The 16,074-nt window shown below is 60.4% G+C and overlaps 1 protein-coding gene across 1 annotated transcript in view; it reads right to left on the reverse strand.

Moving 5' to 3' along the window:
- LOC113211286 (mucin-19) overlaps window positions 1-16,074 on the reverse strand; it is a 119,719-nt gene that overhangs the window by 50,171 nt on the left and 53,474 nt on the right. Inside the window, 1 exon segment of the mRNA XM_052264297.1 lies at window positions 3,885-3,941. Within this exon segment, the coding sequence (XP_052120257.1) occupies window positions 3,885-3,941 (57 nt within the window).

Genomic DNA, 16,074 nt, shown 5'->3' on the forward strand with positions numbered 1-16,074 from the left:
AAAGAGTCCCCGGACCAAAGAGTCCCCGGACCAAAGAGTCCCCGGACCAAAGAGTCCCGGGCCGATCCTGTCGCCAAGCCTTCTGGCCGCTTTCTTTGCCACTGATAGGTAAGCGCCGGCACTTGGAAGCGCCCTCGAGCGTATGGAGGGCGCCCCCTGAGAGAAGTGCAAGTGTGATGTGGCGCCACCGAGTAACCTTCGCTTCGCCAATTTCGCTCTCGATTGTGCGAAAATAGATAACCGCCTCGCCGGGCCAGGCCCATAGCAGGTGTCGCACTGTACGCGGGCGCACATGGGCCTGCCAAGGCCGCGGGCGGAGCTCCGCGCCGTATCAACAGCAGCCGTGGCGCCGGCCCGGCCATAGGGCGCAAATGCGCGCGCCGCAGCATCGCGGGCCAGCGCCAGCACGCCCCGGGGCCGTGGCGCGCAGCACGGGCGCGGCAAGCCCACCCGGATCAGCTGTGACCACCAGCGAATGGTGAGCACAGGGAACAGCTGCGAATAGCGCACACTGGGCGACCATATGCCAAGGGTGTGGAGAACCACAAATTCTTGGTTCACACAACCACGTGAGCGTATGGTTGGTTGTAGGGTGTACCATTTACTGCTGTTTGTACCCAGGTTGGCAGGATAATCGCCGATACGCACTGCAGCCGGCACACCGAACCAGATTAAAATGCGAGATGTTCATCAGGCGGTTAATGTAGTTTTCGATCGTTTTTGCCACCTGGTGCAGGGGCAGTGAGCGGGACGCGCGGCGGTAGTTCGGGCCGTATGTGGGGCATTGTAGGGTTGGGGTGGGACTCCAGCAGGACCCGGGGTGCAGCGCAACGCGTGTCCAGCGAACTGTAGCATATACTTCACTGATGTAATAGGTGTTTAACCGTATACATACTAGTACTCACCTAGTACTTAGCTGAACACATGCAATTGCACAACAAGGGCGTCGAACGTTTGCATGTTTACAGATTGAAACACTTAAGGTACAATTATAATATACCACACGCCTTCACCGAAAACTCATTACACGGGACGTCAAAACTTTGGTGGCCAAGTTTTTGCAGTATGAAATTGTGGTCGACATGACGGGCAGGGCAGTACGTGCACGGGACGGTTAACCGGCACGAGGCCCGGCCCGGGCCGCGAGGAGGGCTCAGCCTATCACGAGCCGTGCGCCCCAAAAGCAAGGGGGGATATTGTGGGGCGCGCTGAAAGAAAGAAAAGAGGCGGAGGGGGGGAGGGAAGTGAACGCTCCAAGTGAGCGACCAGATTGCTTATCGGGGGAGTAAAGGAGAAGGAAAGAAAAAAAAATGCGACAAAAAAAAAGCTTATCTTTGAAATCTCACCCAACGCGCGCCACGACGCTCCCCGATCGCCCGGTGCAAGACAGTATTAGTCGAGCAAATAGGATGCTATTCCGGAGATCAGAAATGGAAGAGCAACCTGAGGACATCACCCTGCAGATTTGCAACGCGAGCAGTCCCACGTTGCTACACTTTACTGTTTACTGTAAGTATGCTACTGCACGGGGATGAAACGAGGGCGTGAACAGTTTGAAAAACGAAATAATTTTAAAGGTCTTTTGCTACTGACAAATATTGCGCGACGCTTCTCCTTCACGCGTCTTAGCTGAGACCCACTTTCCGGTTCGATTGTCTCGGTTAAGGTTTTTACTCCGCCAGTTGTGGCTGTGTGTGGGTGATTGCTTTCAGTAATTTGAACGAAATTCGCAAAAATATAAGCTGTATCACAAGCTTTTTTCTTTTTTCACGTACCGGAGCACATGGAGGGCAAAGCAAGCCACTTACGCGCCAACGCCTGCGCGGTGTATGAACTCTGCACTGATTTAGGGCGAGGCGTGGCGTGGCTGGGGGCGCTCCGGCGGCGGCGTACAGCCCAGTCAATGACTGGCTACCGGGCGGGGCGGCGGGGCGGGGGGCCTGACCATACAGGGGAGTCTGCAGCGGGCGCAGCGCACTCACCTTCACATGCACACAACACACACGTCCTGGTGGAACGGATGCGCTGAGGCGGAACGGGCAGAGGAGGAGGCGAGGAGGTGTGTTCTGGGCCGACTACGCCAGGCGGCAGCGCCCGACCGGCAGTCGATGGACGTACGCAAGTGCACGCGTTATTTCTCATACGGAGCGTTTTATTCGGACAATCCAGCCCGCCTCACGAGAAGGTCCGTCCAAAACGAGCAAGTGCATGAGAAACTGCGTGCTCAGAGTCATCTTAAGGACCGCGCGTGGTGACGCCGGGCTCCATCACGAGACTGTGCGAGCGTGCGAGCGTGCGTGCGTGCGTGCGTGCGTGCGTGCGTGCACGGGCAGAGGGCAGCAGCGGCAAGGGTGGGACGGACGAGGGGCAGCCGTGTAAAGACAAGGGGAGGTGGGGGGAAGCCCCTCTCCTCACGACACACTCACACACTCACACACACACACACATACTCACACGGGCGCAAATGCTAATACGCGAGACATGCGGGCAGCAGGCAGGCCGCAGTGAATACACAAACCCAGAGCGCGTCGTCTCTCTCTCTCGCGCTCTCCTCTCATGTCCTTGTCGTAAGGATAAATATTATTGTTGTTGTCATTATTATTGTTATTTGCCGGCGGCCCTCGTCTCATCTCGGGCGCTGCTGACGCGGTGTCGGGGGCGTGGCGGGGCGGGGCGTGGCGGGGCGTGGCGGGGCGCGGCGTGGCGTGGCGAGGAGGGGCCACCACGCCCGCACAAACAGATTTGTTTCTCAGAGGCGAGCCGGAGAGGAGAGACCTCCCAATTTTGCTGTTTCCGGAGTGGTTCTGATTGGTTGAGCAGGTTACGTGCTCCCACGGGCATCATACCGAGGTATGAAACACACGGCCGTATCAGTTTCCAGCAGCTCCTCTCCGCACCCAGAAAACCGTTTCTTTGACTTAACGAAATCACAAACTGACGATATTTTCGTTGATTTGAAGAAAAATTTCTTTATCTCAACGAAAATTTGTTCAATCTGACAAAACTTTCGTTGAGTGAAAGAAATTTTTTCGTTATATGAACGAAAAAGATTTCTTTGGTTTCTGGCACGAAATTTTCGTTGAATTAAGTAAAATTTCTTTAATTCAAAGAAACGGTTTTCTGGGTGCGTATTTGAGAGGTTAGAAACGCGCGCTACGCGATTTCTCATGCATGCTCAGCGGAAACAGACGAATCGGTTCGGTCTGCTCTTTTTCACTTCCGCATTGTAAATACAAGAATGCCCCGCCCCGCCCCACGTTCAAGCGCAGGACCGGGAACTTTAAGTCAAATGTGACACTTAAGTTACTGTAGTACAGTTATTCGAGTCAAGTTGTGAAGCTGAGCCGAGACGCCTTTAGAGAAGCGCTTAACGAAAGTTATTTGAATTGATGTGGAGGACTGCAGCCTGACTAAAGCAGTCATCATACAGTTTTAGAACACATCTCAACTAAAAGGGTTTGTTCCCACCCCTCTCCTAGCACAGAGGCCAGGCAAGCGCTGTTGCGCGGGCGCCGCCGTGTGTGACCCACGCAGGGACAAGCATGAGCGAAAATGCCTACAGGATTGACGCTTAACATGGAATCCTTATACATTTGTGACCCGAGATTTCGATAAAAGGCCATAACAAGCCGAGATCCGCATACCCTACACTACACACTACGTATGTCTATGCCTTGTGTTCTTGTCTTTGTCGTTCTAGAATCCTGCGGACGCGTGGCATAGCGCTGTCGCAACCGAGACAACAAACAACACGGCAATCGGCAGACGGGCGATAATGTCTAGCTTGCGTTACGAAAGGATCATCCCATTCATGACCACAGGTATCGTTACGCGTTCGCCAAACGGTTGCAAAGTTCAGACCCCTCCCCCTTCAGGACACTTACCGTCCGACAGCTTGCCGCCGTTCGCCTTCGAGGAAATCCTTGAGCACGCCGACTCACCTGCGACAAGCAGAACACAAGACGGTTAGTTCACTTCATTTCGGAGCGAGACGGGAAAAACAGAGAGAGAAAAGGTGACTGCGGGGGAGACGGGGGAATAGTCGGAGGGAAAAGAGAGAGAGGGGGGGGGGCAGCCGACAGTTATTGCCTCTCGCGTGTCTCTAGGAGGCGGCCCTGCAGACAGAAGAGAGGGGGGGAGGGGAAGGGGGCATCCATAAATTAAATAAAGCCCAGGAAAACGGCTGCGCGCGGCGCGGCGGGTCGTGCAGGTAAGCACGGCGGCGGCGCTGGTTTGCGAATGAAAAACAGCGCCGGCGCAAAACAAGGCGGCCTAAACGGCGACGACGCGACCGGGCCAAGAGGAGTGTTGTTGTTTGTCCCGGAGCAAAGCAGGAGCGGCAGGCAGGCAAAACCCACCTCTGGCCAACAAGAGAATTAAGCAATAACACGCGATAGCTGCCGGCCGGGGCCGTGTGTCTGCTGACGGGCGGAAGCGGCGGGCGGTGACAACCTAACCCAACCGCACAGCGCGGCCGCGCGTAAGCTGCGGGCTGCGGGGCGCGACAACGGCGACGTGGCGAGCAAAGGAGAGCCAGCCGATCCTCGCCAAGCTCGCCTGGCTCGCCACGTGGCAGGGCGGCGCAGCAGCACGTGACACCAGATTAGGTATACGGGCGCCGCAAACAGACTCCACGCCGCCGCCGCAGCAGCAGCAGCCGCCTGGAGGAAGGAAGACGAGGCGGCAGGCGATATCACGCGGTGCCGGGGTTTTTATTCAGCAAAAACTTATTTAAGCAGAAAAATAAAATATAAATAAAAAGGAGGACGTCCGTGTCAGTAAGGAACTCCGCCGCGCCGCCGTGCGCGACTTTGAGGGACACGCCCGAGAGGATACATAAAAATGACGGGCGACATCATTCCTCCTCCCGCCTGTCCTGTCGCGCCGCTGATCTGCTCGACCAGCTTCCTTATTACTACTTCGCCGCGGAAACATCTCCTCCCGATGCGTATAGCGAGCCTGACCGCGAGCGTTTTCACACGAAAACCGTGACCGAACCTACCTACTAGTACCCCTTTCCCTAGGAGTCTCTCTCTTTATAGCTCCCCGTGTACACACCGCCCTCCTCCCTCCGGGGCACAATGGAATGGAGTAAAGGCCGCGCACTCGCGACACACGGCAAGCTTTTAGCCTTCACCTCTACTACAGTCGCGGGTCCACCACACTGGCGCGCTGCCACCGCCACCAGGGCCTCCGCGACGGGGGGCGGCGGGGGGCGGCGGGGAGGGCATTAGCAGTTATTCACGATCCATTTCCCGAGACTTGTTTGGGCACGGCGCGACACGTGGCCAGTCTCCGCGCCCAGACTTAATCGAGAGAGGCGAAGGCCTCTGCCGTCCTGCGCGCACATCTTATTTCATCCTTTCATCGCGGTGTTTGTTGACGTGCCCTCCGAATAATGTTTTTCATTTATTTTCCAGTCCTCTCGATCGGAAAGCAGCCTTGGGAGCAGGCAAAAAAGGTGACTATAAAAAATAAGGCCCATCTTTTAGTGTGCGGTGGAATTTTCAGATCGTGTCTCCATAAGGCGAGACGATCGTCATCATCCACGCTGTCCGCAGCGCCGCGCTCCTCCAGCGAGCAGCCCGCGAGCCGCCCCTCCCTCCCCTCGCTCTCCTGACATCAGCAGTCCAATCCACTTCCCCGTGTCGTCTGCGCCACGGTCTGCGCCACTGATCCTGTCTCCTCCTTCTCCTGCTCCAGAGCAAAATCTCTCGGCACAGCGAATACGTCTCCTTTGCAAGTCTGCAAACTGTACTTCTCTCTCTCTCGCGCTCTCTTTCTCCCACGCTGCGCGGCACCGCGACATGCACTCCTACTCCACGACCCTCATCACAATTTCTCGCTGTGGACACGCGGGTCGGGTCCTGTTTCCAAACGCTGCTGACATGCAGGCCCCGCGCTGTGCTGTATATGGATTCTCACACGCACGCTCGACGCGGCGGTCGGGCCGGGCACCCCACACCCCACAATGTGGACCCTCCCCTATCACCCCGTGACCTATCTCTCTCTTTCTCCCCTCCTTCCCTCCCCCCCGGGCCGCGCCGGGCGCCTCGCCATGACGTCACCCTCACCGTGACGTCACCGTTCACAGCGAGCCGTCACCGGCCCACCATACAGCTGGTCAGGAAGCGATCCCCATACGCGTCATCAGTCGAGCAATCAGCAGCCTAGTTGCGCATGTCGCAGAGTAAATGGAGAGCAGACGAAGCCGCGGAGGGGGCGGGCGCGACAGAAACAACACTCTGCCCGCCTCGCGCGCTGCGGAACTTCGCGGGCCAACCATCCCCCCCCCCCCCAATTTCCTCATGCCCATGAGACGTCTTCTGCATTGCGTTATTCCTCCCGATTGCCATCACGCTCTACGTGGCAGGTTTCCATTTGCTTTTGATTCCACGTGGTCGGTCCCTGAGCGACTTCTGAGCTGCGTCTGGGTCGCAGCGCAGCGGCGAGGCAAACGACGCCCGTCTGGCTTCTCCGCGTCTCCGTAGGACTCGGCCTCCAACTATTTGGGGCCGGGCGGGGCGAGCGGCGCGGCGCCGGCATGGGCACGGGGCGCGGCGGGGCGCGGCGGGGCGCAGCTCGGCGCCGCCCGGCTCGCCGCCGGTGAAAATAGCTGGGATCCGTTCATCTCCTCCCAGGGGCGCGAAAGGGGCGTAAGGCGCGGGGCAGCAGCCGCCACCACCACCGGCTCGCGCGAGGTTGAGCAAGGCCAGGCCACGACGACGACGAACAGGTCCGGGAAGTGCGGCGAAGTGGACGCGCCGGCGGTCCTAGAGAAGGAGGAGGACCGGGCCGCGAGGAGCGGCGACGACGGGGCAGCCGGGCTCCCCACGCGGGGCCCCCGGGCCGGGCCGCCCTATGGGGCCGCCACCCAGCGGGGCCCCACCAAGGCGCCGGCGCGCGGGGCCTGTCGGAGGGTGCTGCAGGGCGCTGCAGGGTGCTGCTTACCCCTGATCAGGGAGGCGAGGACCATCTCCTTGAAGTCCCTCACGTGGTACGACAGGGGTGGCAGGCCAGAGGCCAGGGGCGCCTGTTGCAGGTGCAGTGACAGGGGCAGGTTGAGGCTCAGGTTGAGCGAGGGGAACGCGCCGTCCACGCTCCTCGACAGCGCCCCCAGGGCGCCCAGCGGGCCCAGCGGGGCCGAGCCGAGGGGCGCCAGGGGCGCGAGGGCGGCGTGCAGGCCGGAGAGGGCCCCGGACAGGGTCCCCGACACGCCGCCGGCGCCGCCGCCAGGACCCTGGCCCGGGCCCTGGCCCGCGGACAGGTCGAGGCCCTGCTTCTCCATGGGCATGCCGCTGGCCGCGTCGTCGAAGCACACGCGCATGGTCTACGCCGCTGGCATGGCGAAGCCGCACTCACTTTGCACCTCACTAACTCACTCACTCACACACACGGACGCGAGCACGCACACACTGACACTGAGCACTGAACACTGCACTGAGAATGAATGGCACTCACTAACTCCACTGTGGTATGTGCCGCGGGCTAGAGCAACACTAGGGGCATCCTTATCACCGAATCCACAGGCGGGGCGCGGCGGGGGGCGGCGGGGGTCAGCGGCACGACGTAACACGGCCTGGGGGCGACACGGACACGGCGCTGACGGCACTGACGGCACGGGGGCACGGGGCGGGCACGGCGGGCACGGCGGAGGGGCGCGGAGGACGACAGCGTAGCGTCCGCCCTGCGCCAGCGATCCAACTCAACTGGTTGTTGTGTGTGTCGTGTCTGTCTGTGTGTACTGACCGGCTCGGCCGGGCTCGGCTGCCTGCCCGGCGGCTCGGCGCGCGGCTCGGCGCGGCTCGGCACGGCTCGGGCCGCGCGCGGCTGGCCCAGCAGGCACATCGCTTGGCACCGCGGCGCAGGTCGAGAGGGGAAGGGGTGCGGGGGCTGCGGGGCGCGGTGCCGGGCCGGCACGGCCGCGACTGCTCCGCACGGTTCCGGCGCGGCGCGCTGCCGCCGTGGGCATTCCACCCCGCCCCGCCCCGCCCCGCCTTCTTGACACGACGGACGGGCTTGGCCAAGACGGACGCTTCCCGAACAAACTTCTCTTGCGTCGCCCCCCCTCCCCCTCCTCCTCCCGCCCTGCCGCGGCGTGGCGAGCGGGTGCACGGCACCGCGCGAGCAGCCAAACTTGAAGAACAACATCTCACACATCTCATCTTACGTTGACGGAGCGGGGGGCAAGGCATTGCGGCACACGGAGTGCGTTCGGAACCTGCAAAAGGCAACCAACAGAAGTCGGAGCATAGCAGGGCGATCCAGCGACGCGCTCGCCGAGGTTGAGGAACTACGCCACCGCCGCAAGCGCAGCAGCTGCCGCTGCTAATCGATTCCGATTAATCCTTAATTTGACCGCGCCGCCAGAAATGGAATAGCAGCCTGGAATATTGTGGCGCGCGGAAGGGAGCGACAGCTCGGTGTGGGGGGGGGGGGGGGTGCAGGGCGCCACCACCGCGGTGGTGTGTCGTCCTCACACCTCCAAGCGCGCACTCCCGTCATTAGCGCCACACGATCCGCGACGGATCGGGATCACGATCAGGATCGGGAGCGGGCCGCCCTGCTGCAGCCCTCCCCTTCTCCGGGAACAGGATCACCGACGGGGCTATTAGCATACGCGGTCATCGGGCCGGCAGCGGGGGGGCTAGCGAGTTTACACCCGCCCCTTCCCCCCGACCTCCGCTCTCCCTTTCTCCGTCTCTCTTTCGCTCGCATACAGCAGAACTGCGTCACCGGGCGCCGCGCCGTCGTCGCCGCTAACCGTCCCCGGGCCGGGGCCGGGAGGCGGCGCACTGGCCATGCGCACCCGTGCAGCTGCTTTCACCGAGCCGGAGCAGGCCCCGGAGGCCCCCGCGGTGGTGGTGGGCCGCGATGGCCAGGAGGCCTTCTTCACGCATGCAAAAGATAGCAGTATGAACCAGCTCACTTAACAAGTCGACAAAGTTTCAGTGAGCTCCGAGACAGTCGTGGCAGAGGCCGAACTCCACAATAACAGCTCAGCGCAGCACTGGGTGGATGTTGATCTGGTGACCCCGTGCGCGCCCCTCAAAGCGGCCCGTCAAAACAGAATCACCCGAGAAAGTCCGGGGTCGGCGGCGGCGGGCGCGGGCGGGCGAACAGTGAGATCACCAGGTCCCGGTCCTGTTCGGTCATTAGCGGTACAAGAGAGGTGTGATGTTCGATAAGCACAACTCCGGCTCTGGCCGGTGGGCGAGGTCGGGCCGGCCGGCCGGGGGTGCAGGATCTGGATTGTCAAGATATCCAGGGAGAGGCCCGCTCGCGTCATGCACTGCGCCTTTTTCGGGCAGCGATCTGACGGTCATTCATTTCTCGACTTCCGTGTTATTTGTCGTTCATTTCCGCACACTTGCAGCACACCTTCCTTTGAGGTATACCCGATCAATGACCTCAAGTGGCGCTTGCCACCTTGTCACCAACCTCTCTGCCGCGCACCTCTCGGTGACCAGGACGCGCGGCGCTCAAGGACGCCGCCGACGCCGCCGCGTCGACACACACCGAGTCCCTCGCGAGTCCCCCAGTTACCGCACCGCCCGGCTGGCACCGCCACCCCGGCTCCGGCGCGGCCTGCTTTACGCAACGCTCCGAGCCGATATGCAGAGACGCGCTGCAGCCGCGCCTCGGCCGGTCTCTCTCGAGTGAAGAAACAATGTTCCTGCCGTAGCGATGAATGAGCGAGCGAGCAGGTCCCCCTTGGGAGGCGCGTCGAGCTCGTCCCGGCTCGGGCGGGCGACCCTCGGCCTTTCAAATAATAGGTACTACTACTTCTCTCTTTCGTTTTTCTTCCTACTCCTATCCACTCTGCCCGCTCCCTTCCTCCTCTCCGCTCAGATGCGATGTTCGTGTATCGCTGACATAAAGCAGCTCAGAGACAAGCTGACCTGTGAGCGCTGTGTGCTGCGGACCGGACCACAGCAGGTGTGTGTTGTAGTTGTTTTTGTTGTCGTTTCGGTTTCCTCCTCCTCCTCGCGTGTCCTTGTAGCCGGGTGGTGGTGTGTACCAGAGCAAACACCCTGGCAGTCTGTTTGGCGGGTTTGCGGCCACCACAGTCCCTGCTCCGCCCGCATAAGGCGCCGCGCATGACCCCTGCGCGACCCAACTCTGAGGGTGTTTCGCTGTGATTACAGCGGGTACTTATCAGGCCGCGAGGGGCTGCTCGCGTGGCGACCTGCTGGTGACGCGGAGCGCGAGGAGCGAGGGGCTTATGCGCGCCGCGCTGGCGCTACACTGCGGCGCTACTCCGGGCGTAAGTCTGTCCCGGGGCCCGGGGCCGGGCCGGGCCGGGCAGAGGAGGCGCGGTTGGTTTATGAGGTCGCTTTCACCATTATTGCCCCCCCCCCAACCCCACCCCGGCCGCTCGCCGCCCATTGTGCACGGCACAGAGAGGAGGAAGCCCTAATCACCCCGCGGGTCACCCGCCTCCCGCCGGCGCGACTCGGGTTACCGCCGGAACCTCCTGAAAACAAAACGTGTCAATGTCTAAACCCCTTACCACCTCCCTTCGCCCCGCCCCGCTCTGCCCCGCCTCGTCCGAGCAGCTCGTGCCCGCGGAGGATTCCCTCGTATACTAAAAGTTTTCCTGCTTGGTGCCCCTGGAGGGCGAGCGTCCTGCCCCCCCCCCTTCCCCCTTCCTCTCTCTCCCCATTTACGATCGGTCGGACACAACGGGGGCACGCAGGTGGGAAGCGTTATCCTGCTGGCTTTGCCGCCGTCTAATGTATATTCAACTTCCGCACTGGCCATAGCAGCGCTGCGGCCTGCTGGACTTGAAACCCATGCACGAGCGGGGACATCCGTCGTCATGGTTTTCAGTGCTGAGATTAAAGGGCATTTTTTACAGCGTCAAGAGCATAGTTAGAGACGAGGGGGCGACAACTCCGGGAGCCATGTGTACACCTGCCTGGGAATCATCAGGTTAAAAATTATCGAAATCAACAGAAATCGCTTTAACGATGCGGAAAACTAGATTGGTCGAAATAAGCGTTTTTTGCCACTGGGAATCAAGAATTTCATGTGTACACTTCAAAAGGGAGTTATTGCCCCCTCAGAGAGAAGGCACCGTTTCCTATACAGTGTACGTACAATATTTCAGCAGGTTTCAAAAGGAAGTATAAGACACTAACTTTACGGCTTCGCAGCGTCGGTCGAAAGCATACGAGTGCGAACTATCCTTCCGTCTAGACCAGACCCCCCTCCTATCCTCTCTGTGCTCGTAAGACACTTCCCACTTCCCTTCCCCTCGCCGTGAGGTGAGATGAGGTGAGGCCAACAAACAACAACAACAGCAAAAACGAAAAGCGGCGCGCTTGTGAGGTGTGAGGTGCCAACATTAGCACATTAACGTCTGCTGGGCAGGGCCAGGCAGGGCCGGCCCGCCGGCGGCACTGGTGGTGTGGTGGCGGCGAAAACCAGTAGCAGTGTGCCAAGCGCGGCCGAGCAGTCCAGCGTGTCTCTCGGGGGAGGGCGGCGGGATCGAGTGGGAGAGAGAGAGAAAGAGAAAGAGAGCGCTGCCCGGCTCCACATCCTCCACATGTGAGTGGACGGCGCGCAGCTCAGAGCAGACCCACAACAAACAAGTTTGGATTCCTGCCGCACTCTCCCTCTCTCCCTCCCCTCTCCCCCGCCTGTCTGGAGAACTGTTGGGAAAGGGGGGGATAAGGTGGGGAGAGAAGGGCAATCATCGCTTATTTTCTGCAACGCGCCTCATGCTGTCTCACACTGCGCCCCTTCGAACTCCGCGAGGGGGGCGTGGTATGGTGCCCAAGGTGAATCGGGGAGGAGGTACTGTATCGGACAGAGTAAATTAATGATGTAACGAGTAGCCAACTCGCCCGCACAAGAGCCTGAATGCGCAACAACCAAACGTTCCGGGGGTCCTCAGGCTGCCCTGGGTTTGCTCTGATGCGAATCGGTCAAAGCATTCAGCTCTTGATCGCCGGTTCACAGCCCCCCGCGCTCAAGTAGTAGTAGTAGTAGTAGTTTGGGCCCTGAGCGGCGGCGGGGCGGGGGGCGCGCCGGCGGAGTTCGCAACGTGCGGTCTTAGCAACACTGTGCCCAACACTTGCGCCCGAGGAGACGCGACGGGGCGCTGGGGCGGGGCGGGGGAGGAGCAGGTGTGAGGGCCGCGAGCGTGCAGGTGTTGCCGTCGCCAGCGCCGAGGCGACGCGACCCATTAGAGTACGGACGAGGACCACGAAATGTAAAGACGAATACATAATGTGCTTGTAACGAAAAGGGCCTTCCGCTTAACTCTATTTGGACGCAGCACATCCTGCTCATTGGACACAAATCCCGATCGGGAAGTACCTTTCTCTTTGCGCAGGCGCAAAAAACACGCGACAAAACCACCGTCTAGTACGTAAGTACTACACGCACGCACGCACGCACGCACGCACGCACGCACGCACGCACGCACGCACGCACGCACGCACAGAGCGGCTGGTGCGTCTCTGAAGGGGGGACCAGACACAAGAGAGCAAAGCACAGGGAAGGCCCGCCTCGCCTGCGGAAGTTTGACTTCCGGCTGTGGCGGCGCAGTGCTGTCGCCCGTCCCCCCGCGCGTCCCTCCCCCCGGGTCGGGTCCCACCTGTGTCATTGTGCCCTCCTCCCATCCCGTCCGTCTTTGTCTCTGCCGCAGCCGCCCCGTTTTGTCCGGGTCGGGGGGCGTCCCAAACGGACAACCTCAACACGACGACGGCACGACGGCGCGCGCAAACCTAAAGGGATTTAGAAGGTACGTAGTACAGTAGAAGGAATGCCCCTCTCGCTCTTCTCTGCGCCCGCGCTGCTGGCGATCGACTCCATACGTCCCGGTAGGTCCCGCGGCAAGGAAACCATTGCGCACGGCCTTAGGGGCCGCAGATAGTAATGAGAAAAGAACAAGATGAAGTGAGTTGTGGGAAGCACTGGCCTGCACGGCGGGCCGCCGCCGCGCCGGTGGGGAGCGAAGAGGGAAGGGGAGAGAGGGAGGGGGGAGAGGGGGGGATCAGAGTGAACTGGTCCGACCAGCCCTGTTCATTACACAATTACGAAGTGAAATGGAGGGGGGAGCCAGGGGGTTCTCTGCTACCGAAAGCCGCAGTAGAGTTGTTGCAAGCACTGCGCACTCACTCTCTGCGTCTGCGTCTGTAGCATTAATATTTTGTTTACGTCGTATGATCAATTTATGCAAATCGGTATTTATACGGCGGTGCGTTTCGATCTGCTGACGGCAGAACGGGAGCGTGGAAAACAAATTAAAACACTTTGGAGATCCTCCAAAATGTCACGGGTGCTGTCTGCTCACGTACACGGTGGCGGTGCGCTGGTGTGCGTGCTGCTGCCGCTGCCGATCGCCATCGTCACCGGCGGAGCACGGCGTGTCCAACAACGCGTCTACATGACGTCGTGTGCCCGGCCCGGGAGAGACGAACGGCGTCTGGGGGCGCTTGTAGCGGTTGCGAGGTGGGACTTTTGTTCTGGACAACTCCCCACCACAGACACACTTCAGTGTCAACACGCATTATCTTGTGGCTCCTACACGACGTTTTGTCGGGAATAACGCAACAGGTCAGGGGCGAGGTCGAGACGGGTCTGCTGCTGCTGCAACGAGACTGGGTCAGTCGGCGGGGTGCTCGCGACAGGTAAATGGGCGTCCAGGCCCCGCCTCAACGACGGGGCATGCCACCAGGAAGTGTCCTTGTGGGGGGGTCCTGGAGGTCCTGGAGGCAGGCACGTCCAGAGAGGCACCGCTCAGTAAGTAGACCCCTGGCCCGGCGGGGCGGGGCGTGGCGGGGCGTGGCGAGTGGCGATTCGTGTTTTACAACTTGTTCCCCACTCATCGTCCGCGCTGGCCACAGAGCGGCGGGGCACGAAAAGAGAGAGGGAGAGAGGGAGAGAGAGACAGAGAGACTGCCCGAAAAAAAGGAAAGAGAACAGAACCAAAACTGCCGGTGAATAATTGTCTGCTTGAGCAAGATGGTCCGGGAGGGGCCACCGGCCCCGCCCCCGCGCTGGACCGAGGACTGGTCGGACTTGATCTCCACGGTCACGATTCTTCAGCGCGCCTCCAAAAGTGTGGCGCGGCGCGCGGGCCGGGCTCAAGGAGCACAAGCTGCCCTCCTCTTGGACCCACGGGAGCCGCATAGCGACAGCGCGGAGCAGCAGGAGGAGAAGGAGGAGGCCACCGGACCGACCCACCTGAGACCAGCACCAGCCGGGCCGGGCGGCGGGGGGCGCTCTTTGGGCTTGTTAGCGGCCCCTTCTCTCCTCCGCTCTCCGCCGGGTGCAGCGGCGGGCGGGGCTACACTTGTCTCATACACGGTCTCGACACAGGCAGTGATGTTATCGAGTATGGGTTTCGGCGCGCCGCACTGCCCCGTCAGCGGCTCTCTGTTGTATTGCGGCGGGGCGAAGTTATAATCACATATTTTACGTAATAAATGGGCCTATGACTCCCCCGGGGCCGGCCGAGGCCGGGGCGGCGAGCGACGCTATCGGCGGCAAGAGGCTGTTATCACTCATGGAAGGCGGCGGCGGCGCGGCGGCGGGTGGCGTTGGGCGGTGGTGGTGATGGCGTTAGGCGGTGGTGGTGGTGATGGTGGCGTTGGCGTTGGTGGTCGCGGTGGTGGTGGTGGCGTTGGCCGCGGTGGTGGCGGCGGGCCGCAGAGCCGAGCCCGCAGAGCGCCCCAGCTGCGACGGCACGGGGGACAGCGCGGGCGCCAACAACACGGTGGGAGGTGTGGTCGATAATGTGGAGGAGAATTACTATAAGCGTATGAGCGCGGTGTGGAGGGGGGTGGGGGGTCAGAGTGGCGATCAAGTACAGCGCTCGCTGCTCACAGACCACCCCTGGTGAGAGGATAGGCGGATCACAACCAAACCACCAACCACACCCTCGCATGCTGGTGGAGTGAGCGACCGATAGGTGAGTGAGGTGAGGAGCCTCCGTGGACACCGCCGCCGCTTACGCCCAGCCTTTCGGATGGGGGCTGATGATTGTGAGCCGTTCTGCGGCAGCTCTGCTCAACCAGCCGCACAGCAAGCTCCGTGCGAGTGCTCCGAATCACCGTCGGCGCACCACCACCACCACCAGACTCTTGGCAAACAATTGACGAGTTTGTGACTCTTTCGGATATATATCCTTGGCGTTTGAGGAAAAGTCGAGAAAAGTTCTGAGCGAGCGAGCAGAGCGCTCTTATCAGATTTGGTTGCGCGGCTCGATGTCGGCAGCAAAGGGCGGCCCTGCCCCGCCCCGCCACGCCACCACAGAACAATCAAAGTCCTGTTCGTCACAACTTGCGCGCGGCGACGGCTGCGGCCCACTCATGAAAAGAGATGCGGTGTGTCCACGTGTTGCCGCGGGAAAGGTAGCGAAGCGAGCCGCGGCAAGGTGGCAATGGTAGTGACGATCGTAGACAAACAATCTAGACGAGGAAGATAAAACTCCAGGATCAACGACGTCGCAGAGAAAAGAGGACACACACACACATAAAATTGTTTCATTGAATTAACTGATGGAATCCCTTAGATCAATAGAAATTCAACCAATGGACAATATTATATAATTTTCCCGCAACTTTAAGCGATTTTCCGAATTTTCCATTTAGCCTATGGGAATGTTTCACTTCTTGAATCAATGAAAATTCCATTCAGTCAAGAGAAAAATTCTGTCACATTTCCTTCCCATTGAATAAACGCAACCGTTTCCTGGGTGAACGTTTCGTTGTTTCTGCTTGTGTGCTGTTTGTCAATTCTAACGCCTCCTCATTTTCGCTTCCAGTGATGGTTTTCGTGTGTGTTCCTCCTTGCTCGTTCATTTGAGAGGAAGAGAGAGGAGAGGGAGAGACAGAGAATGTGTTGGGAGATTCCTCACAAATGTACGGGAAAGTTGGCCAAGACGGGCGGGCGGAGTGGTTTATTTGGGGCGCAAAGTTAACGCCTGTATGGTGTCCCGCACGCGGCCCGCGCGCCACCCGCACCGCCCGCACCCCTCCTCGGCGCGCCGGGCCGCGGAGGCGTTGTAAAGTTGTGACGACAGTTGCAACAACAATGGTCGGCTGGGCTGAGGCCCGG

This window comes from Frankliniella occidentalis, unplaced genomic scaffold (genome assembly GCF_000697945.3).
Source record: "Frankliniella occidentalis isolate FOCC.00 unplaced genomic scaffold, Focc_3.1 Scaffold18, whole genome shotgun sequence".
Taxonomy (NCBI): domain Eukaryota; kingdom Metazoa; phylum Arthropoda; class Insecta; order Thysanoptera; family Thripidae; genus Frankliniella; species Frankliniella occidentalis.